At 33.0% G+C, this 26842-nt stretch overlaps 1 protein-coding gene across 2 annotated transcripts in view; it reads right to left on the reverse strand.

The window, feature by feature from the left end:
- Hecw (Hecw ubiquitin protein ligase) overlaps positions 1-26842 on the reverse strand; it is a 146361-nt gene that overhangs the window by 9575 nt on the left and 109944 nt on the right. The window contains exons 1-2 of one of the 2 annotated variants that reach the window (XM_068773921.1): positions 22572-22931; positions 156-350 (exon numbers count right to left, since the gene is read on the reverse strand). In XM_068773921.1, coding sequence (XP_068630022.1) covers positions 156-350; positions 22572-22612 — 236 coding nt within the window. In that variant the 5' untranslated portion in view covers positions 22613-22931. Of the gene's footprint in view, positions 1-155; positions 351-22571; positions 22932-26842 lie in introns of those variants that run through there. The other variant, XM_068773922.1, reaches the window with a different exon arrangement.

Here is a 26842-nt window from a genome sequence, read left to right on the forward strand (position 1 = left end):
ATTAACATTTTGGACGAGATGTTTCGTCTGTTCTTGTTAGTCAATACACTTTGCGTTGCAGAGGCAACTAATTTCAAATAGTTACGTTGTCTTTATAAGTACTTTAATTTCGATAGATAGTAAATGTTGATTGTAAGCGAAGTGTGTGCACTGACTTGAGTTTCCCGGGGCCCTGTCCGTAGCCCTTGCTCTCGAGCTTGCGGTAGAAGGCGCGCAGCTTGGCCTCGAAGTCGCGTCGCTGCGGGGCGGGGGCGCGGGTGCAGCGCGCGGCGGCAGGCGAGGCGCTCGGAGACGGGCAGCCCGCGCAGCCGCCCGCCGGCACGTAGCTCATTATCTCCTGCTCGAACAGGCTGCAACAATCAGAAACAATCAACTTACACATCTGATACTACTTTGAAGGTCTTTAAGAGCTTATTCACATACTGTCGCTCACTTAATGTAACAACAATCAAAAGTTTTTTTTTCATTCCGTCGTCACCGATATGGCGCTAGCTGTATATTGCCTCGCACATCAAGATCACTGCTCTGTTGTATCGGTTCTTTTTTAATTATTAGCTAGGATCCCATGACATAGATAATAAAAAGCGTAATTTATTTTTACTGTTGGCATGCGATAGCCCAATAACTTACGGAAGTACAATGTCTGCAAGGATAGATAGTAAAAAATAATAAAGTATGATGCATAGTAAACCGAATTTTATAAATGATTTTTCTTACGATATTATACGTTATTGATTATTTCTGAAACTATTTTTTGTACCGGACTCTCATTGCTGCCCAGATAGTATTTGCAGATTCGGCGGCAAGGCGCAGAGGACGCTTATTCTAAGATAAGACATATTTTTAAGGCAGCGTAGCTGGCGGGCTCCCGGAGGTGCCATGGCAAGGGCCTCTACATGTCACTTTTCGGATTAAATGAAACCACTGATTTATAAATAGGGTTTACAGTATACCTTTATTGACATCAAATGAGCTATACACTCACCCAATTATAGCTTTTACACTTATAACCTATCGTCGTGTACATAAATTTCCACTACGTATAGACACATGATATCTACGCAACCATTAAGTTTAGAGACCGGAAATTTAGTAGAAATATTCTTTTTGCCGAGTAGAGATGAGCTAAGTTTAAGACGGTCAGCTAGATTTTACTAAGTTCCACTAGGAAGGATGATTGATTGCTACCACACAAAATTACTTACTGTTATATTTTATTCTAGCAGTGGATTTGAAAAAAGAGTTTTATTTAATTCTTACATACCAAAGCATGCATATATATTCACTAATATTACTATTGCATATATGTTTATGCCCGGTAAAAAATATATTATTCTCAAATAAATAATTAACATTGATTACTTTTGATTTCATTAATTAGTCGAGGACGTAATGAAGATAATGCCTCTTATATTCAGTTAATTAATTTCCTTTGATTCATATTCTTATTGCAGTAATTTTCATATTATATTCAAGAGGAAGGAAACGAAGTTATGTTCAATGTAAAGGAAGCGATAGTGCGCTACATTATCTTTAAGATCTGACGAGTTTCGTAATGTAGCGTCTTCAGACAACCTTACGTTAATGATGACAGTGTGTGAAAGTCCGCTTCTCTGGTTACTGGAGCGCGCTGTGTTAACATTGATATTAACTATAAATAAAAATGTGTTGAATCATTTTTATGTCTAATGATAATCATCAAAAGTATGTAAGCAACTCGCCTATATTTATCGTCAAGCATTGGCGGATCTCTAGTACTTTATAGAGATTGAAGCGCTCGCTGATCTTATGAGATGGACCATGTGATATTAAAAGGACGCAGACATTGTGACTGCAGTGGGTGTAGCAAATACTATCAGGTGATATTTTACTTCCATTAACACTTTTTTCATCCGTAACACGTCTGCAGCTGGAAATAGACCGCCCCAAAAGATCACCCATAGAACCGCTTGGAAGTGTTGATGGACTTTAACAATGTCGCCTGTCCATCTAAAACTTGGACGTTTTGTTTTACACTTGCTGATTCGACGTCTACACTTCAAAACCTTAAGGTCCAAGTAGCCATTTGTACTGCGCCTATTACCTTATAACATCTTTACTTTTTTTTTAATTGTTACAGGTCAAGCATTTGACGTCTGTCTCGTCTCGCCTGATCTTAAGCGATGGTACATGCTTGCCTATTAGAAACTTATTCAATCTAGTTTTGAAGACTCCTAAGTTATAATAAAATGACGTCGGCAAGTTGATCTCTCCTTGGCTGTTCACATTATAAAAGTATTTGCAAAACACTGTAAGCGCGTGGAAGAAAATTTAACCGTTTAAGAATGTCGTGAATCTGTATGTCTTCATGTTCAGAGGAAGAAAGTAAACTTTCTTATTAACGGTCAGCTAATTTTTTTTATATATTCTCCCAAATATAAAATTTCTTTTGAAACATTGTACGGTCATTAACAAATGAGAAAACTTTTCAATCTCACTTTTCAAGCATAGCCGTTGAGCCACGGTGATCTTTTTTCATGGCTACCGTTTTTGAGGTTACTCGTTACCACTGCTATGTGTCAGGGATGTTACATTTCTAGTTCCATCCTTCCTTACTTTGCATTAAATATTATGCCATCCTTTTGTCCGTCACATGTTCTGTCTTTCTTCATTTGCAAATCTTCATCCATACGTCACCTTTCTTCTCTCATCTATATTCCCTGATCACAATTTCACATTACATATCACAGGTTTTTATGACTCCCTTTTACACAATACATTTTATTTATAGTTTTACAAATAGAGTTAGCCATTGTGAGTTAGCTAATGAGGCCAGAAGACAGTGATCACGTTTCTATAAAGTAATTTATCTTTGCCAACACACACTGGTTGCAGAGCTTCGTCTTAAGGCGCTTGCACTTACATGTCAATATTGATCTAATATTGCTATTAGTGATAAAAAAGGGTAAAACTATATAAGAAAAACTATAAAAGAATTTAAATAAAAAATTCTTATTCGTTTTTTGTTCTATTCCTTACATAATAACACACGTAGTGTGATATTTTCATTTGCTTTAATTACTTTCATCCAATAATTAATGATAGCAACACCAGCTGGGTGTTACTGACCACGACCGAGGCATATTTTTATGTGTTAGCGATCACACGGTAATGACGGTGTTTAAGATTAATTATTTGATAAAGAATATAAATATTCTTTACAGTTATTAGTCACTAGCAATTCTCGCGCGAAATCGCTTCATTAAAGATAAACGCACTGAGGTTAATAATCGTAGCAGTCGTTTGGCAGTTAGAACAATAAAAATATTTTTTTAATCCAATTTCAAAATTTGTAATAAAACATTGAATTTGCTCTAAAGTATCTACATTATTTTAATCTAATTCATAAGTTATCCAAGTAAACATATGCAAAATAAAATTATATATGTTATAATGACGCCAGGAAGATCCTATCAAATGTGTAAGGCGGTAATCAATTAAAATCGTTACAGAGATTTATGGAATAAATTATTAATAATGATTATAATAACCACTAGTGAAGCGTTGGGTGTTACGTGTTATTTGAAATTTATAATCGAGTAGGGCCGGCGATGTCATTATGCTGTACATTGCAGGTGTGGGAATTGGGACACGCTGAAGGAAACGAACCGCAATCCTTGACAGAAAATGGAATTGTCTTATAATTTATACACAAAGGAAATCCTTTTTTGTTTTTTTTGTACACATCGATATATGTACAATAATATTAAACTCAACAAAATCATCTGTCTCCTTTATAATATTCATTTTTATGCCATTTATTAAATGATCTTTTAATATTTCCGGGAAGAGTGACTCACTTTATTCGATCTAACTATCACAGATGCTGTGAATTTAGGGCAATATAAAATACATTCTCTTAATCGCAACAAAACAAAATTCAACAACGCCCTCTATCTTTTCGAAACTGAACTTACAGACCGAACCGTAATGATTAAAAATATAAACAATATTAAAAAACACGAGTATACATATTTATAATATTAAACAATTTTATTGTATGTGAAAACGTTCTGTATAACTGGCCACTACGTCAACAACGTTTTTAAAAACTATTCTTGCATTCGAAGTCAAATTCGAACTCCGATTGAAATTCAAACGATTTCAGTGAGATTGTCGCTGTCATTAACGTCGGATCAATATAGCATATAGTGCTCGGTTGTAAATAGTCTCAATATGTGTATATATACAACCTCATTACTCTTGGAATTTATTTTCCTCGCCATAAAAAAGGAAACGATACATACACGAGTGGTAACTCATCACAGCTCGCATAAGATGTGTGTATAATTTAGCCTAGTGCATATATTCTTTTAAAGCTTCCTCTATTATTAATTTCCTCGTGGAAAACGAGATAAATTAATCACGAAGAAAACGCTGACGAAGTATAATACATTGTATGGATAAATACATACCTGAAGCGAAGGCTGTCGAGGCGGACAGAGACGAAGCGACTGAGTGTTCTAAAATTACACAAGTCCAAACTCATTGAGCTTTAAGATAACTTTAGTTATTGAAAGGCATATTAGACTAGTCAAGTATCATAAATTACATCAAACTAACGGTTTAAATTCTCAAAATTCGATGTAAGTATTTCGAATTGGCGCCAGTAATAATCATATTTCTATGAAATTTCTCTCATGATACATTTGTCGTATGACATCATAACGAGGGTGTTCAGTGCATGTTTGTAAAATACGAATATACTAGATTTAGCAAGTATAGCTTAGTTATGACTAATCGTTAAAGTTTATAAATACGCCTGTCAAACAGTAGTCCCCTTTGTTCGCTTTATTGTGACAAATAAATTTTAAAACACCACAAAGCAAGTAATGATTCATTACTAAACGTCTATCTACTTTATTTTATCAAAATATTATCCAAAGCATTTTCAAACAATGACACTTTAAAAGTAATTTAAAATATAAATTTTACGTTAACAAGGTTGCACCGAAATGAACGTAGACGAAACAAATGCAGTATTTTCGGTGCAGCGAACGGCTTGAACTACCGACAAGCACGTAATGCTAATGGTCAAACTGACCACATGGCGCAAACGCCAGTTGAGTTATTAATCATCGTGATTCACTTTTCATATTAATTTACTATTATTGATTTTGTCATGGCAACACTATTACAAATACGTATGAGGCATGAAATCATCGTAATTGAACGTAAAAGTTACTACCTATTAATTCTTTACTATGACACCTATAGAAATAAAATAAACAAAAGCAGCAATGGTAACCGGTGTGTGGCAATGAACACAAACACCCGTGCAAGGACATCTCACTAAGCAAGCTCACACAAGTGGGAATGACCGCGATGACAACTCTCTGGACCTGATAGTATAGGGCTAAACTGTAATACTATCTCCTGGGAAAATCAGCTTTGATGGAATTTTTAAAAGATACAAAGGTCACACAATTGTATATGTATGTTGCCGACAGTATAACTATATATTATTTTTTAAATTGCCTTTTTATAATTTATTATTTATTATAGTTGTAAGTTTGTTGAAAATAAAATGGAAATAAAAATTGTCACGTAACAATGACTTACAACAATTTGGTGAACGTAACGAAAAGACAGAAAAGAATGTAAAGATATTCCGAGAAATTAGTGGAGAGCCAAGTGTCTAAAGGTTTGGTATCTCGCAACCAAGCAGGCCCAGAGGCGTCATAGCTCGTAAGTATAGATGGGCCGACTATCGCGAGTGATCATTTCGTAGGCATACATTTTCTACGGCGATTACTCGGCATCCGGCATCGCGGCATACATCATCGGGACGCCACCGAGGGCCCAAAGTTAATGAACGTCGGAGGCATTCCCTCGGGGCAAGCGCACGCGCTCCGCTCACCTGCCTGTCAGGGCTGCCAATCGCATATAACTAAAAATGTACAAATAAAAATTTAGATCATTTTCAGACAAATGAGAAACATTTAACCTTTGCATTCCAATAAAGCCTTAGAGGGATTTTAAGATTTGTTTTATTTACTTTAAAGACCGAACCATAAATGTTTGATCACTGTCAAACAATGGCATAACAGAAAGTTTACAGTAAAAAAAATTCCTTTAGAAATACTATTCGGGTAAACGAGTAATTATATACAACTAATTATATACGACATACAAATGATATTTTATCATTTTAGCCATAGAAGGACTACTAGACATGGCTTTCCCATAGATTTACATTAAGAGGAATCTAGCGTCTTTCAACGACGTTAGTTGTGCAACTTATGCGTGGACGTTCTACGCTGTGCGTGCCGACTTTGGTATTCACCCAGAATCTTAAAACTCACTATGTTTTCCGCACTATGCGACCTGCCAACTGTCGCTTCAACTTGCCAATCCTCTGGGATTATGTTGTTTTTTTCTTTTGACTACGAATTTCCTCCTACCTCATACTCAGCTTTTCTTTTCAATACGTCCTAAACATATATTTTTAAACATCTTATGATTATTTTTCATTGTAACCCGCTTCACATTTCAATAATCAAAAATTAGCTAATCACTAGTGCGTGGCATCCCTGTGAGCCGGTTAACCCTACACAAGAACAGGTGCGCGCCGAAAGTCCTCACTCGATCGGTGATAGCATGCGATGTAACATCGCGCCCGAACAACTTTTATTTACGACACTGCCATTTTGGACATGGGTTTTTATCATTGGGCACACATGTGATCAAATAAAAATACCCCTTTTTCAAATCTTGCCATAAAATCTCGTTTATACCTTTGCGGTAGGTTTTCAACGGTTTCGTTTGAACTTTTTGTCCAACGGATGTCCCAAAGGATGATAATAAATACTACGGTATACTAAATGATCTTAAAAGATAAATTTAATGAGTTTTAAAATCAAGCATTTATAATATGGTCAGTAGAATCTAAAACAACCAATACAGAGGTCGTTTATTGAAATGAGATCGCACACTTATTTGGATAAAAGTCCTCTAGTTGGCTGTCATTATGTCTATTTTTGCCGCCAAACACTTAACGTAAAAATTGATATTTTCAAACATGGATTTGAATTGGAAAGCTTATGTAAATTTAAGCAGAATTTTGTATTTTAAAACTATTTAGTACTTTTACATTGCGACGATCACAGTATGTAGTGACAGTGGTAGGTGTTCTTTAAAAATCTATGGAGTGATTTAATAATATGCATAATTAACTATTAATTCACAGAATCACGTGAAAAAAATAAATAAAATTAGGGTTAAAACTAATGATTAATTGCTTACATTATTACTTGCTGCATTGCTGCATTTTGTTATATATTAGAAAAAATAGCTCTAATACACTTTCATCGTTATTATAAGTAAGAATTGGAGTCTCGTGACTTACCTATCGATTAGTTCAAAGTCTTAAGACCTGAACGCTTTATATAAATTATCAGTCCATTAAGAAATAATTAACAAGCGTATCTTAGTTCAAACTTACTTTGACGTAAGTTATCTAAACGCAAACACTGTATTTTTTGGATTGTTATGTGTTTTAACAGATATATTTATACAAGTCCATAGTAACTTTTATTTTAATTTTGATAAAATTGCATATTTCGATAATGGATACAGTAACCTCAATAACAATCTAAAAGAGCATTTTATTTTCATCTAACACAAACATTGGAAACGAAATACTACTTTTCAATTGATCGACATTTATTAAATTCGGCACATTGTTATATTTTTTTTAATGCCTTCCATTTTGGGGACTTCTCGTTCCCTCCTGCCACGTATGAGGCAGGGACCTAACAACTTGAGTAAACTGTTTTTCATTTTATACTTTTATTTCACTTTCCCCTTTCATCATTCGCAATCACTATATTTTTTCACATCCAAATCGTATCCCGTGTATCTCCTTCCTTCTTTCAACTTCGTTCCTGGACTACCGTTTGCTACATCATCACAGTTTGTTACATTATCACAGTTCTAATTTAATTATTCGGTTTTATTTTCATTTTACTACAAATTTGAGTTTGAATAAGAAAATGTTTTCCGGAATAGCATTAGAATTTAGTTCAGAAATACATAGAGGTAGCATAGTAGTAAACGATTGCAATTTCATCAGGATGCATGTTCTATTTTACACTTTTGCAAGTGCGCACGAATTGTTAAGAAAAAACCATGGTTATGAAACCTTGACCGTAACTTTGGGCAGCAATGCAGATTGCACTAGGCCCAAAACTGAACATAACTTCTCCAAGAAGGGTCGCTTATTGTAAAAAATACAACGCACATGTTATTAAATTCTATAACAGAGTCTCCTGATTTATGTTCCGTAAGCATGAGATCTCGCAATCTAAACGAACGCTGTGATTAGAGCAGCGGCGTGTAATGTGCGGCGGTCGGGCAACCTTGCCCGGAGCCGCGCGTGGAGTCGACGGCTCCTCATCAACGCAAGCGGCGGGTTCGCTTAGGAACGTGTTAAACTAATGTTAGGTTTAATGCCCACAGTAGAATTATTTAATAATCCAAGAATTGTTCTTGAAGGAGATATAGTTTATAGCGAAGGATGTATTTGATTTACATTGACCGCTTTCTTATAAGTCTATATAAAATATGATTCCATGATAGTTTATTTTAGGGAAGTCATATTGTTATTATGATATTAAAAGGTGTACGTGAAAATTACGTGAACATAACAATCTATTTACGATCATTACATTTCACCTGTTCTTTGGCTATGATTTACGATCGTGAGCGATATATTTTTGTTGCGCGAAAAAGTCTTCGTTCACCATTACCAAATATATCTTTTATAATTTCATAGCATATTAAACCGTAACAAATAGTATAACATGTATTGACAATCCCAATGCTTTTGTAAAAGTTTACCAAAATTAAAAACACCGTACAACTAAGATACGACAAACGTCAAATCATCTGTTCTAAATGTCTCGTGTACGTCATGTATCTTGAGCTGTCTTAGCTCAGGGGAAGAATACTGAGACCTGCGATCATAGGTTGTGGGTTCGATTCCGGGGATACGATATCATATAATTACATTTTGCGTATTAATAATATAGGATTGCCATTGTTTACAAATAAGTTTTCAAAATATAGGCAACAGCGATCGCAAACTTGCCAAGCGTGGCTCATGCCTTTCAGTGGGAGTCCATTGTCCGAAAAGATGACGATGTCTTGTAGATTATGCCTTTCCTCTTACTGCTCACATACCTCAGGCGATGAATAGCACTACCGTACACACTATAATACTTTTCTATTTTATAAATTGCTTCGCTTTCATGTTTAGGTGTAAACATACCATGTTCACTATAAATAATGAGTAGAAATGGTTCCAAAATAACAGATCTAAAAATCTCAAGCCTCGCGGCAACACATCTCTGGATAATAATTAATAAAATATTTATTGTTAATTTATTCATATCAATAAACCTGTTTTGTTTCCATTTAAATTATATACAAAATAGCTGTTTAGTTTTTTTTTAATGTTTCCCAGGCATCTGCAGTTTTTATGATGGATTCCGTTTTTTTAAGAATGAGAGCAATTCGAGATGTTTAAAACGTTTACGGTACCAAGTTATCAAGTTGCATCCAACACCGTTATTAAGGTCCGGAGGCCTTACAAAGTATCGTATTACTTCTTGGAATAGTTCATCTTTATAAATGACACTTGAATTATTGCATCAATGCTCATAGTACATTACGTTTCTTGCGTCATTCTTGTTATTTATAAAGGGACGAAAAGAGCAATGCTTTCATCTGATGGTAAATATCAGAGCTACCTTTAATGTACTTTTTAGTAGTTCCAACTAACATTATCTGATATAACATCGCTGTTACTTTAGACATCCGTTGTGTCACTTTGACTGTGGTACCGTGTCATCTGTACTACATCTACTGTCATCTGTGGTACCGTGTATTATTGGTTCATGTTTCTAAATAAAATCATCATTATCCGTATTACATTCATATATACATACATTATATATCCTTAGAGCGTCCATTGCTAGGCACGGCTAGCATTTAGCGTCTAAGTAAGGTTTTTTTTTTTAAATTTATAACTTCCGTTTTTGGGGACCTGTCGTTCCCCCTGCATTGCGTGGGACAGAGACGTTACAAATTCAGGTAAAATGAGATTTTTAATTTACATTATCTTTTATTCATTCCTTTTATGCTTTACACGGCCTTTCATTCTTCGCTTGCAGATCTTCTTTCTTGCATCTCCTTACATCCTTCATCTACATTTCTAGATCACAGTTTTTCACATTTATTTCTTAACACAAACTCTTAATATTTATTTACATTTTCCAACTACATTTATTTTAAAAACCTTACTTTTATTACGTTTTGTTTGTTTCAAAATAATATATATATTGTTTTGATTTATTTTCTTGAATTTTGAAAGTCTTACCCTCCTTTCTATTTTTTTTAGTCTGGTTTCTTTTTGTTGCATTCTGCACCGACTTTAGTGACGTTGACTGTCCACCTTGTGGGTAGGCTTTCTACGCTCGGTGCGCGGACCGAGGGCTCCATCCAGAACCTTAAGGTCCTAGTTGCGATCCGTTCTGCGCATATTTGATCTGTCAACTGCCAACTCAACTTACCAATGCGGTGGGCTATGTTACGTTGCTTTCGTTCTTTTACGGTTCTACTCTTTCCCGTATGTGTAAATAGAGTTATCTAAATATGCTCATAAAAATTTTTAGAGATACTGCTTAGAATAAATAGTGTCTTTTAGTGGTTTTCATTCAATATACAATTTATTATAATTTTCCATGTATGCATGAATAAATAGTTGATTCTAATGAGAAAATTACGTAAACTAAAGAAGGTTTGCATATATTAACTTCTACTAACATTTTAATTTGAAACCATCAAAACTACGGTAGAACAAACATTTGAAATTAATAATTTGCTTCTAGAATAATATATTTGTGAAAGAGACGACATTGGGGCGACCTCAGCGGTCACCAGCCACGGTACGTGTTCAATATTCCGCTAAATTACTTCCTAAAATGAACGCGCGGACAAAACTACGTGAAAACAAAAGAATGCATTGTTACCTGCTATACGCTAACTTGAGAAACACCTTGAAAAGCAAACGGGAGGCCAATTTTCATAATTATTGAGTATCATAAAGAGGTTTTTAGTTTATTACGTGAATTATTTACAAAACGAAACACATTTGAATAATATATATAAAAATAATAATGAATAATTTAAATAAAACATCTTCGAGGGAAACCATAAATATACTTTACGATTTTTATATTTATTTTGCGGTGCAAAAGGAACTAATTATCGGCCGGATGTCCATCCTCGCTGTCATTAAGAGCCTGATTAACACTCCTCAATGTCGGTTTCAAGTAATCCAATAAACCACATTTTAATGCTCATAGAGAAGTTTGTCATTGCGTAGTTAATGATTGTAAACAAAGTGAACTTTCGAAGCAGGATATGTGATTAGTAGATCAACTGTCTCATGTACGTAAAGCGCAAATTCGATCCCTGACAGCTTTTCAGCATGCTCTGGGGCTAAAATTTTGAAAGATATGTGACATAAACAATTCAAACTAGGCCATTTGGAAGGCACAATGCCAAATACCAAATCACACGGGGGAGTGAGATCTATCTTCCTATAGTAGGTTTTTGAAAAGAAGTACACAAGTATTTGAGAATCTTAGATAATTTTTTTATTAATATAATGGAATAGGCCTTTGTTTTCCATCTCACCTGATGGAAAGTGTAGACCTATTCACTCTACTCTTAAAGGCCAAACTTTAACTTATCAGGAAAAAGTAGACCCACGCAGTTCGTTCCAAATTTTGGGGACTCTTATCAAAAACGAGTTATCAAACCGTTTAGTTTGACTTTTGTGTATGTCAACAACGTATGGATGAAACATTTGCCTGCGCCTAGTAGTCCGATAAAGGAATGGAGATGGCTCAATCAGTTCGAAAAGAGCCTTTGAGAACTCTCCAAGGTGTATCCTATAAAAAAATTAAAGCAATACTCAACATCGCTAAACATAAGCCGAGATAGAGGTCAAATCTTTCGCCTATAAAGGATAAAAAAATAAGATTTTTTTTATTAATTTCGCTAATATGAGTACTACAAATTCTAAAAGATTATAGATAAAATTTGGCTAACGTTATCGGTTTCACCTACCAATATAATACAAATTTATTTATAACATTAACACAACTATGACGCGGAATTCAATCAAAGAACAACTCATAATAATTTAAAAGCTAGTCCATTAAATTTTGTTCAAGGTTAGGATAGAATTAGCACGCAAAGAAATCACACCGTAACACAAATATAGAACAATTTGTAATTTATTTTGCATTACGAACTAGATTACACCACGTTTTTTTTAAAAGTATTCATTGAAAAAATAAAACTCAAGCTGTCAAACTATTGGCGGGAAAAAATATTTTTTTATTTTTAATTAAAACAAATGGCAACGTGACATAAATACAAGCATTGATCTATCTCTGAACGACATGAAAACTTTTTTTGTTTATGGAATTTTACTATTACCTTATATAGAGTTGATTTGTATAAAATCACATAAACCCGGTCCCAACTGGATGCAACTTTTCTTGTGCAGTACTACGATTAAGGAATCCTGGAGGGACGCTCTTACTTGTAAATACTAAAATAGAATGCTACATTACCAGTTGCTGCGTGCAATTTAATATGAACATAGAATATGAGAGCAGTTAGTCTTTCAGGTTCTAAAAGATCTGTGTACACGTACTGGAATTGGTATCTCGATGTCGCCGGCATAAATAAAACACGTCTGTGGGAACCTAATCACATTACTAATTAATAGAATTAAATACTGTATTTCTTACGACGCGTAATAACATGAAAGTGTATTTACTGGTTAACAAGTCTGTGTTTTGAATATTTATGAGTCTATTATTTTTTTATTGATTCATACATATTTTTTAAATAGATACCTAAATAATTAGTGATTACTATGCTCTTTTAATAAGATTTTGGGTAATATTTTCGTCATTTAACCAAAGCTGATTACCATATATTTTTATAATACAATTCTTTTTTTGAACTTATTGACCATATGATCTAAATTCTCAGACGATTTATAACAAACGTCCTTTATTATCCCGCATTAATAAAGTATGGGATGAGTTTAATAAATTGAATTTCAAGCTTAGCCTTTGCCCGCTGATAGGATCATTATTTATCATCGCCGGTCCTGGTTATTAGGTCTAAACGTCCGTCAAATTAATACATTATAACCATTAGCCCGCAAAATAACACGTGAAGGTAAAAAATTAACAACACTTAACCTTTTTTAAACTTCAAAATTTAATTTAATTAGTTTAACGCTTTATCAAAGATTCTTTATAAATAGTATAAGGTTTAATTCGAAAAATTTTCTGTTATACCTTTTTATTTATCGTTGTAACAGGAGTGATATACACAAATTATCTCTAGTTACTAAGTATCTCGTACGTACCATACCATGGAAACAGGCCAAGTCACACCAATTAGGACATTATGAAGGATTTCCGGCGAGTACATGCACGTACAGCTATATTTTATGTATGCACGCGATTCATTTGTATAATACGCCTTCACACAACTGTCATTAAAGGTGCTGACACATTTGAGTGATCAGAGTCGGCGTTCGGTTGGAATATTATTTTAAAATGCGGACTAAAATTTAAACGTATGAAAAAATAACATTTTTCTTTCATTTCTATATGTCTCCTCTAGAGTATACTATCTGGATTATGGTAAGTATACCATGCCTATTTCAGTAGAGATAATATTTGGCAAACAAAAAAATAAATAAAGTAAGTGCGAATACGGTACTAAAATATTTTGTTTTTCATAGTACCACGGCGTTATGTACACGGCATATTACTTATGATTATATGAATCTTACTGTGTCGCTTTACAGTACGTACGTTGTAAACTTGTATTGTATTTCATACTCATTACTCCTTCCTCTCTATACGTTCTAATTACTTTAAAAATTCCTTGTTGGTTTTTTTTTTTAAATAACACCTACTCGGCCTCATAATAGGTACTTAAGAAAATCAATTGGCTATCGTATTATTTTATGGAAATGCCCAGTGGGTTACCATCCTAAGGATTCCATTTTTGAATTCAAAGCAGTTTATCACTGTAGAACAAAAAGCTGCACATAATTCAAAACATAATCACCACGAAGTTTTTAGGAAAATCCTAGTCGTACATAACTACGTATTAGTTAAACTTTTTGCGGGCGTTCGTGAATTACAATATTACATTAAGATATATTGTTTGATAATAATTCCTACAATAAAAATCTAATATATATATATATATATATATATATATATATATATATATATATATACACGTACTTACAGCATCATATAAAAATTACTCATTAAAATTACGTAAAATATAAATGACAATTTTAAGCAAATGTTTTTTTTATCTAACACGTTACTTAACGTTATCTTTCATTTTGAATATAACTTAAATAGGGGAGTAATCAAAATAAAACGGACCGTTAAAGTAACGTGTGTAGTTGATAACACATTAATTAAATTCGTTTTACATACGCCGCCATGCTGACAGGAAGTGGCGACAATGGTGCGAGGGAACAATGGGAGGGCATGGGGCCGCTCGACCCCAACTTCGTACGCATACCATTTAATTGAAACCTCCGTATAATCACAATTAATGCTGTAAAGGTAATTTGGAGTGGATTGTTTTCAAACGAAAACAACAGACACAATATCAATAAATGTAATATTTATGGTGACAGGACTCTGGAACAGGCCACAATTGTACAAACGTAACGTGAGGTTAGTCCATAATGAGAGATAATGATGTAATGACGTTTTGTTTTTTACTACTAATACTTCTAAGTAACGCGCTGCGAAAAGATTTCTGTATCACATCAGTCTAATCTGCGATGTTTTTTAATCTTTTAAAATGTCACAAATTTCGGTTTACTAACCAATATTAAATTTGAATAAATGTTTGTGCATTTTTGCCTAAGAAATATAAATGAAATAATATAGGTGTCGCAGTGTGCAGAAGGAATAGCCGCAGGAGCCTTAAGGTTATGGATTGAACACCACAGACCTTATTAAAGTCATCGAAAGATTCTGGATTAATGCCGCTTCCAACCGGAGGAGTTCTGTGTCCAACAGTAAACATTTTACGGCTAAAATAATGATGAATATATGTGTAAATTGAGAAATATGTATTTAACTTTTATACTGTCGGGACATGTGGATTTTGGCAGAAAGAAGGTATAACATAATAAATATGATATAAATATAATGAATTACCCAAAACATGTACGATAAATAATTCATCAGAATTAGGTTTTAAAGATCTGGCTTCTCACGAGCTTGTGATTGTCTGAATTAAAAATTACTAACGTGTAAAAAATATTTCACTTTAAGGTTTACTGCGTTCTATATGCACAGTAACATTTGAAACAATAACTATAGGTGTGGATTGAGAGTTGTAATTACTTTCCCCATGAACATAATCGATCTTGTTACTTAACACTGCGCTTATACAACGAAGTACAGTTCAATGTTAGAATCATTTTACGACCATTTAGAGGCCGAGAGTCGATGAATGATTCAAGCGGTATCAACAATACCCTAGCGATAGAAAAAAAGGCCAACGACCGATTGGCGGACCACTCCCGCGCATAAAACAATTACATGACTAACTAGCGACCGGGTGTTGGTCACTTTTTATTATCACAGCGTGATGATACGGCACCCAACGCGCGATGCTTCCACCGATGCTTACTTTGTCTACCCATTACATTCGAGGAATGAAATAATTATTAAAAAAAAACAACGTGATCTTGTTATTACGAGATACAGAGGAACATTATATTTAATTCAATACATCTCCAACATAAGCAAACAACATAGATCACATTTGTAAATATTTTTTTTGACAGTATCGAACATTTCTTTACTCTTACCACAGACCAATGCATTTTATTATATTTTTAAAGGCCCACTAATTTATTCTATAACACAATACATTAACTAAAAATAATAAATATTAAATTAAGAAACGATTGGGTGAAAAGACGCGCTTTTCTAGAATTTAACAAGTGCATATAAAACGAAAATAAACATGTTGCTGTTTTGTTAGAGTAATTATTCCAAGTTTCATTATCTGACGAAATTCAGCTTTAAATTATCTATTTATTAATGTCACCTTTGTTGTTTTTAAATAGATATTTGTATCATACAAATTAAAATTAATGTAAGTAATTATTTTTGAACAAAATATTTAATGTGTAATCTCTTTGCGTTTTATAATTATTCATCGACATATTATATTTTTGTATATAAGGTGTTGTTAGGTTTTTATGCATGTAATGTGCGTGACAAATTCCTTTCATAAATAAAATTTATTGTATTATGTTATTACTAACTAAAACTACAGTAAGTTTCTGATTCAAATTAATATCAATTTCATTTCAAATATTAATCAGAAATAGTCACGCTTTTCAAATTGGATGCACCCGTCTTATGTATTTAAAGAACATGTTACGATGTAAATTATAAATATTGTTACTTTATTGTTCTTTTTATATATTGTGTAGCCGTTGGATGTCCGTAAGCTATTAAAGTGAATGTTGCTCCCTTAAAAACTGAAGTTGGCGCGTACGTGTTTTGTCCAGTTGCGGTTAGTTGTTGGCCTATGACTCGAACGCGATCCACCGTGGCTGGTTGCGGCGTACGGGTCTGTGAGCCCTCCGTCACGGTGCCGGCCGACCACCGCACCATTGCAAGGCGAGGTGAGAAAAATAAACACGTTACGAAATTCGCAGAGTCGCCGAGAGAGCCCGGAACGTTGACGTCTTTTAATTATTAGATAACCACTTACCTGTATTATTATGCAACTTATGCAAGATTATTAAAAAGACGTGTAAATATAAATCATTTGTTACTAGAATATTCTTTAATTAACATACTGTTATTATGAATAATTATATTTTAGATTAAATGTATTTTCTTTATAAGGATTTATCTTGCGAATTATAATATTTGTTAAAGAAAAACTGTTACGCTTCTGTAATAAAATCTCTGGAATAATTTTAAATTTTTCCGTCAATATTAAAAATTATAATAGGAGATAAACATGTCATGTGAAAAATTGTACAGTTGGCGTGAAAAGAGTATTTATTGAGATTCTTGCCAGCTTCTTTTCGATAAAATCAACGTCCCAAATCTGGCAGCAACGTATAAATATATATTAAAATTTACGCTTCATCAATATCTTGACTTATCAAAAGTGCTTAGAAAAGTAAAAATGACCAAACATTTTACACAAAGGCTTCAAGATGAAATAGCTTCACTTTGTTTAAATAAATGAATGGAATAACGCTATATCATAAAACCGCCAGTTATTATTTATTTATGTCTTAGCCAAACGTAACAAACGGCGTTGGAGAGAAATTAGAGGTCAAAATGAGCCGTAGCTAAACAAACGCGCTATGTCCACGCACGCACCGTCCCGCGTGTATGACAAACCGAGCGACCCATCCTTCTATCCAAAATAACTAGTTTTTATACAATTCAGTGCAATTATGCTTACCTTTATAGTGTACGAAATAGAACTTCATATCTAATTATATGTTAATACGTTAGAAGAGGTACCTTAGGTGGTCCATATTCAAAATATTAAATCGAGGACTATTTTTGATCATACCATTTACATAATAATTTCATGCATAGTTATTCAGAATCATATTTGAAAAGTTAAATCGAGGACTATTTTTGATCATAGCATATACATTTTAATTTCGGAAGTAGTTGTTCGGAATCATATTTCAAACATTAAATCAAGGACTATTTTTTATCATACCATATACATTTTAATTTCAGACGTAGTTGTTCGGAATCATATTTGAAATATTAAAAAAAAAATTGGAACAACGTGTACATTCACATTAGTTTAATATTATAATTTGATTTATTTTATTGTCCTTTTAAATGACAAAATTTTTGCAAATCTATTTACATTTATAATGACAGTACTTTTATTCCTAGGTTTTAAGTTATATTTTATTTTTGATCTATGTAAATAGACGCATAAATGTATGTATAAAATATTCAAAGTCTTAACAAAAAGGAAGCAAACTTATTTTCAATTTCAGTTTTAATTACATTTAATATTTAACGTTGTAAAATACTTAAACATAGATAATGAATATTTTTTGACTTAAACAAAGAATTAAAGCAATTTATATCTTCATAGATAATTTTAAATAAACATTATGTTGAATGAAAATAATGTAAATTTAATATAAAACTGTAGTTTTAAAAGCTGATTTAAACAGGACAATTCTTAATTAATACAAAAAATGTAGTAGCCCTAGCCATATTGAAACCATATCTTTCCGATCTCGAAAAATCGTCGTTCCCATATCGAACGTGTAGATTACGAGCGAGCCATTACGCTTTACCAGCTTTTGATTGGCCCGCGACTAACGATACAGTAACACGAAACCAAGTATAAGGCTCGTTCACACAACGCTCAGTATTATCAGGGAATACGACAAAACGCGTTCACGGTTTCACATGAGTAGACGCATTGTTAGTATGGGCACATGCAAATGCATCGCAGTGTGAATGTGCCCTGAACCTTTGGGTTTACGACCGCCATTACATTTTAGATCGCGTCCCTTCGTCCCGATAATTTAAAACAAATAGGCCTCAACTTGATCGCCTATCAGCCTATTCGGGTTTACAACAAGCGTTAAAGCTTAATGATATTACTTTAAAGCGCCTTAGTTTAAATCGTTATGTTTAGTTAGCGTTGATTTTGTTCATTTTTGTTTTCTGTTTGAACTAAAAATCACTAGACTCACACTATTTCGACAATTTGTCATTGTTGTTTAATAATTATTAATTTTGAAAATTACAATTTTGTCCTACCTGAAATGACTTCAGAAATACTCTTTTATTTCGCGTTAAAATTGTAAAAAGGCGAAGTACCAGTGGTTGCAGTCTCTTATTTAAATATCAAACCTAATATTATAAGCGAACACATATAATCTCAGTTTAACAAAATTGTGATGTTATTTATAATAATTATTATAAAGCTATAATCTAATTTCATACATATTACATTATGTTTTTAATTTTAGTTATTATTCGATTATATTTTATTTAATATTTAATTTTTAAATATGGACCCCATTCGGGTAAAAGACTTTGTTATATATAATCTTTCATATAAATAAATAATTGTTTAACTTATATTTACCGTCTTGTACATGTCTCTGGATATAATTGCATTTGGACAGTACAGTGAGAGAACACATTCTTTACAGACTGTGTAAAAGAGATATTCATGTCTATTCGATATTGTTATTGCTTTAATTAAATGTCATATATACGCATTTATATGCTAAATCGGAATTTCTTTAGTATTTATGTTATAATGTTTTTTTGATCACAACTTCAAATAAGTTTTAGACTGTAAGATGTAAATATTAATCTCGTTATATTTCCGATAAATTTTAAAATAAAGTAGTTGATTAAAAAAAGTTTTTTTTTCGTGTTAGAATCAAAAATTTATTGTTTTACATTATTAGAGAGAGAGAGAGAAAGTATTCTTAGAGATGGTTTTTATAAAAGGTCGTAAACTAATGGTTTACTTATGTATACTGCAACCACTGTTTATAGAAGACAGTTGTTCAAAATATAAATAAAAACATCTTACTTATTTCATAAATCTCAAGTTATCCGCCTCCCTTTAACCTCGTAACTACTGTAGAAAAATATCGTCCGCACAAAGGATTCTGGAAGTGGTTTCCGAGAATGCTCCGCTTTTGCTTATAAACCGTACATCCACGTGGAAACCGGGGGATTAAGATGCCCTCTAAAGTAGGGAACGGTCGCTTTGTATGTTGTGTCATTGTGACTGTGAAAGTAGTACAAGGGGTTCCTTTGTCGGATGTCTATTTACAACTTCCATTTTAACTGTAAACTTTTCAATGCAAGATGCAATTTCTTAATAAAAAAAAAAACATTTTAAAATAATGAATAAACAGCATTAAGTTCGGCTATGTAAGTAGTAAAAAATGTATACATATGTTAATAAAATACAAATTATTAATTATTTTAAAAAACAAATTGATTTTATTTATTTATCCTTAAATAGTAAAATAATAATAATTTTTTTCTCTATCGCACTGAGTATAGACAATTTGGAATGCATCCAGGATTTATCTTTTAATAAAAATAATATTTCATGTTGTACTTTGACTGTATCCAGTTGTGTGTACTCTATATATAAATAAACAGTTATTAATATTTATATAGTAATATATCGGATATTACACTATACAAATATAATAGTAATTTATGAATCGTGCTATAACATACTCTATTGTGAGTAAACATTACGTCACTTACGAATTACCGTCAGGTTTAACCGACCACCTGAATCTAGATAGTGGAGAATTAAATTTACTCGTAACTGAAGGCGATATTTCGCCATATTCGAGGAACTGATAGCGACGTGATTTGTTGTTAGCTTTATTTACGGCTATTGTTAAGAAATTATCGCGTCCATATAACTATAGTAATATTTAAAAAACATCATTTATTTTGAAAAGAGAATCTTCTTCTTTTCAGCGTATGGATGCCAACTGCAGGTGATAGGCGCCTTTAACTAAGTCGTCGGTCTACCTAGTGGGGGGCATACCCACGCCGCGTCTACCGGCTCGTGGCCGCAACTCAAGAACCTTTCGGCTCTAATGGCCACCGTTTTCACGAGCAATTCTTCGATCAACGTCGGTGATCTTTGTTCTACGGAATATTACATTTCTGATTCATTCTCACAGCGAAACTAATAAGATTAATAATAACAGAGGTTTTCTTATTAAACTCCTTTTGATATCTGAGTAGATAATTTTCTATAATTACAAATGAAATCGCTTTGCGTGATCAGGAAGCAGGAATGGTATCTGAATTATATTTTTTGTCATATTAATCAGACGTTATTATTTATTAAGGATACATGGTCACCGAATAGCGATAAAAAAAACACAGCATTTTGTTAACTGGTTACAAGAGTGGTTTTTATAGTGTAGTAAATAAATGTACCAGCGATTTTGGTACATGGGATAGATAAATACTTTATTTTACGGGTTTCTAATTAGAGTTAGTTCCGAAAAAAAATTCGTGTTTGTCAATTTAAATACTGTAAGTAAAGAACTTAAAGAACGGAAGAATTAATTAAAGCTATATTTTAAACTTTCATCGTATTATTAATCGTGAGAGTGTTAAATTAAATAAAAGAGAAAATGAAAAAAAATCTCCTTTGTTAAGATTTCGAAAACGAAATCCGCGACGTTATGGATGTGAAGTAACTTTTGCATAACCTAATTGTTAAAGACATTAGGCGCGTGTGAGAAACTGAGATCAACTAAATAAATGGAGATGAACAATGTACACGCGGAACGATTTAGTAAAGAGAAACAATGAAAGCTCGCTTTTCGTATTAATACAGAATAAGTGTGTTTGAATAATATTACAACAAAATTTCGAAATATAATGCACGAACAATATACTGCCTTTGTTAAAGCATGAAGTAGTCGAATAAATACGTCCTTTTTAAAATAACAAAATGCAATGACAGTACACACTATAACCCTTAAAGTTTAATATATATAATTTTATGAAAAAAATGGGAATAACAAGTCAGTCGTAATAAAATATTATGACAAAAACGATACACAAAATATTAAATATCCAAATATGTTTTTGTCGAATGTATTACGATGTACATTAGAAGCTGTGATTTCAATTAGTGTCTTAAAATCATTGAATTAATTATTTATAGATATAAGTATATTTATTCTTAGAATGAATGAAATATGATAATGTTATATCTTCATTAACAATTGACTTTTACTATCGAAATGTGATAACGGATGCTAAGTAGGGCAAGTGTTTGTTGTTAATGTCACAAAACCTGAACGAAGAGTCAGATAAAGTCGTACAAAAAAAGTTATATTAATTGGAAATACACATTTTTAATTTTAATCATGTTTAGTTTCGATTCAACTTTAGCCTTATAGGTATGTATATATATTATAGGTGAATTAGTAGCGCTTAGAAGTGCTTTACTCTGACACGATTTAATTTGTTTTTTTTTTAATCATCGTCATTATCATATCAGCTGATAAACCCCCACTGCAAGGCAAAGGGCTTCCTCAAAGATTGCCACAGTGACTGGTTTGTTCATTATCATTAAAGTACGTCACGTAGAAATTAAATCATATATTTTTAATAAATATCCGAAATGGTTTTTATCCTAAACCTTATGTGATAAAAAACTGTTAGTCTATTATTACATGAAACTGTTCACTTGCTAGAGCACGCATTACAACATAATCACGAACGATAAAATAAAAACACTAGGTTAATAGATTACAATGTCCAGTAAGAATTTCTTAATGTCACTGATTAGAATAAGTACAAACAATTAATTTTATGGAACGATAGATATGATAAATTTACACTTACAGACTGAAAACAACGCCAAGAGTTTTAGATATGACACCCATGGTCTTCTTCCAGCCTTTGATGAACTGGCGACGGCGCACCCCTCGGGGCGGCCGTGCCTCTAGTTCCGCGTAAGGGTTAATCTTGTCGCTTCCACCACAATCCGTTAGAACTCATCACCGTTCCATATTCTTTGACAACACGCGTTACAGAATTCTTATAAAAATATCATCAAACAATTACATATATGCTTTTGTAAATAATTATAATGATATAGAGTTTAAACAATTATTGGTACATAGTTAACGGTCGTAGTTATTCCCGCGTAAATTTACGTTAAATCGGTTCGTAAGCGCTCGCCGACACGTTCGTCCACCATCGCGTCACGATCGACACTGAGCCGGAGTGTAGAGACGAGCTACGCCGGCTACGGGGGTGGGCGTAACTTTAAGCTCGGACCCATTGCTTGTTCCGGTCATAGAGTCGTTGTTAGTAAGCAGTGACCCGTCAATTTGTACGCTCAAAAGAATAGTTCTCTTTATTTAAATATGCGAAGTAGTATACTATAAAGCTATATGCATAAGTGGGATTGGAATGACAATGGTTGCCACTGGCGCAGAAGCATTTCACTATATTAAGTAACCAATACCATAAAATCAGTTTTTTTTAAACTTTTTGTATTGTTTTGTAGTCCTGTATTTCATTTAGGCTATTCAATTGTCCCTTAGTTTTATTTTGAGCATTTAATTCGATGAATATACAATACACGAAGTTTGCTCACGTACCCTGACAAAAAGTATTGAAAAATACATTTTTTTTTCTTATCATAAAACACCATCCAATAGAGTAAGCAATAAGGTTCTATGACTCGATGATCATGATGATGGTAAATAGTTGTCTGGAAGAAATAGCTGTTTCCGATCAGACCGCCGTTTGTACTTCTTTTTTTGCCTAGTATATTTGAGTTATTTTCTTTTGCAGTCACTTGTACATTAAAGAGTTGAATAATTCAGTTAATGTCATATATATATTTTTAATATTATATTACCGTGACTATGGAAGAGAAAAGAGTTTAGTTTATAAAATTTAATTTGTAGTTGAATATATGTATAATAATTGCATGTCACATGCGATAAAAACACGTAGTCTGGGACTGCGGCTCGCTTTGGAATTGGTCCCCGAGGGAAGGTGTTGCGTGCCAGGGCGGATACCGTTCCTCCACCGCTGTATGTCATCGCTCTTTACTTCCAAGAAATTGCTTAAATTTCTTTAATATTTACGGTACCTACATAATATAAAGATATATCTATACATAAGAGATTTCCATCCTTGTACAAACTCATAACGTAATCTCTGGAAGTATAAGACTTAGAGACTTTTTTGTATGGACCTCGTAATTGGGACCCCTAGTTCACCTCTATCTTAGAAGGGACAGGGTTTTTTTACAATTAAAAATTATTATCACTTCTATTTATATATTTTTTCTCTCCTTTTTTCCGTTACAATATCATTTCACGTCCCTGTGACTTACTAGTCTTCTTCGATCACCTTTCTTGCTTCTCTTTTGCTTCCAAAATATCCCACTAAATTCCCTTTTATATCACACTACAATTTAATTCTTGTCTTTGGTTACAAACCTCCTATTTCTCAATCTAATTACATCCTTATAATTTTTTATTTATAATATAATACATAGGCTTAGAAGCGTCAAATTTGATAAGAAAGTTCCATTTTTACCAGGTAGGGGTTACATAAGAACGAATTATACGATTTTTTTTCCGTAAAAGGGAACGAACTTGCGTTCATTAAAATAAAATATGTTTAAACTATTGCTTTTAGGTATTTATTATAGGTATGAAACTTTGTCTATGAATAGATATTATTTCTTAAAACGAGGCAGTGCAAGCCATAGGAAGCGAGTGGGGGACTGTTGGTTTAGATACATATATGAAGAAATTAAAAAGTATATCATTGCATGATAATGATAATAATGATTTTGAATTTTTTTATATTTATCAAAAAATAATTTTGATCTAGGATTATTATCACGAAAATGTGTGGATTTTTTCCAATTAACGTCACCAAAACAACATACTAGGCTAATTAAAAAAAATAGACTGTAATTACGTGAACGTGTCTGACTGCAAAACGGATGCGTTCATCGTTTACGATTGCACACGTTAATACGTAGGTAGGTGTGCACTATGCAACTATTACTCGGCCTGGTCTGACATCACTGTGAGTCACGGTACTTACCTGCCTCACTGTGACCCATTCGCGTATCGTTTGCTTAGTTTTTTATCTATAATGATACCTTCTTACTGAAGGCCGCCTAATGATAATCTTGATACGATAATCGTAGCAAATTTTAATGATTAATTGTTTAATGTTATAGATTTAAACGCTTTAAAGTGACGAATGTATGCCTCATTTGTCAGAAAAAAGCTTTCAAATTTTTACGACATATTTCCAATCAATCTAAATCATATGACCACTTTGAAATATGTTACATTTTTTTCCATTTGAATGCGATAGGCCAATAACTTCTAGTAGTATTAAGTCTGCAGGGTCAATAATAAACAATAATTAATTATTATTTATTAAATAATAACAATGTTGATAACGCTTTTCTTACTATTTTATCATATCGTTAATTATTACTATGTTATCTTATATTACTACTACTACTGCTATTTCTACTACTACTATACTATAGAATAATTGACATCAAATGAGCTACACATTTACTCCTTTAAAGCTTTAGCATCTTTAAATAACTATTACGTAGATTGTAGGTACTTTTCATTTAGCCTTTCGACATATTTATGTTAAACACCTGATTTACTTGAAACATTTCATGAAGTAAGCGCTTACAAGTAAAAATAAGAATTAGTTTTTAAACGCCAAATAAATTTAATAATATCGCGCTTGGTTTTATTGTTAAGTGGCAAATGTCGTGGTAAAGTTACGCCTTACACAAAAATAGCATCATAAATTCAGTTTCATTGGGGAATAAAACTGCTAAAAAAAGCTATTCAGTATTGTGGTATTTCTATGATATGCGTGTTAAGACATTATTCGTGGTGTCGTATACCATACTTCGCGATGCAATGATGGAGCCATGGTTTATATAATTATCGAAGAATGAGAATTATTGATAAAGATTTATTTACATCACTGCCAGTCTTTTCAGAAAAATAAAGTTAAACAATTAAGTCATCAAGTTATAAAGCAACTTAAAGAAAACCTTGAGTTTCCTCGATTCGAGTGCAACGTTACGCGTTATGTCTTTATTTCCAACAATGGGTCATTATAAAATCTTTGTCGTCTCGCGTGCCGATGATCACTCGGGACGTGCGCAAAAAATTAAATTTCTCGGATCTAGGAATAAAAGCGATATTATTCAAAAAAAAAATCAAGTTAATTTTAAATTTCACAAGAACGTAGCAATTACTAACATTCGGTATCTCGTATTTTTAGATTATGTCATTACAACGTTATTATAAATAAACTGAATGACTGATTTATGAGATTCCATCAGATTGTGCACAGTCTCGTGTTCTCTTATCTAGATTAAATCCAGAAACATAACGTGAACTTAACCTAGAATCAGTCTTATGTCACTTGAGTAATTATTTTGAGACACTCTTCTGAGTGCCTTCTTGTAACAATAGGTCGTCCACTGATTAACAAAAGCCTTACCCAACCTTAACAATGTCTTCTGACCACCTTGTAAAGGGCCGTCATGCTCTGACCCCTTATGATCTTCAATCAATAATCCCAGTGGCCAACTGACCTGCTTGCAATGTCGCTTGTGCACTTCAACTTGCATAACTAATACATAACCCAGGCGGAGTACCTGGGTTATATATTAGTTACTCTCAGTTATTTTTATTTTTGAAAAAAATCTTGTAAAGAAATCCGTAGCATAACCATCATCATGGGTCGTGGAAAATTAATCAAACTTTGGTATATTGGAGAGGAATTTTTGTTGGCAAAACGCATTAGTTTGCCCATAATACATTCATCCTATTATTAGAAACATTCAAGTTATGAAACTGTGTTCCTGTGTACGTGGCAGAAATATTCTGTATGTATTTAACACTAATATTATATAGCATCGCTTTGTACGACACCAAAAGTCACGGAATCCATCCTTATTTAATATTTTGAAAACGGCCTCAAAAGTGGAGCAATCGGAAAGAGTCTCAGCAAAATAAGTGTAATCTCTAAAGGCTATCTATTGCGTCCTCATTATTCTTTCCCATATACGTTAACTTCCAACTGAGCAC

The sequence above is a fragment of the Battus philenor genome, unplaced genomic scaffold (genome assembly GCF_028537555.1).
Source record: "Battus philenor isolate CCGP_79_NKW_IND1 unplaced genomic scaffold, ilBatPhil1.0.hap1 SCAF_6, whole genome shotgun sequence".
Lineage (NCBI taxonomy): Eukaryota > Metazoa > Arthropoda > Insecta > Lepidoptera > Papilionidae > Battus > Battus philenor.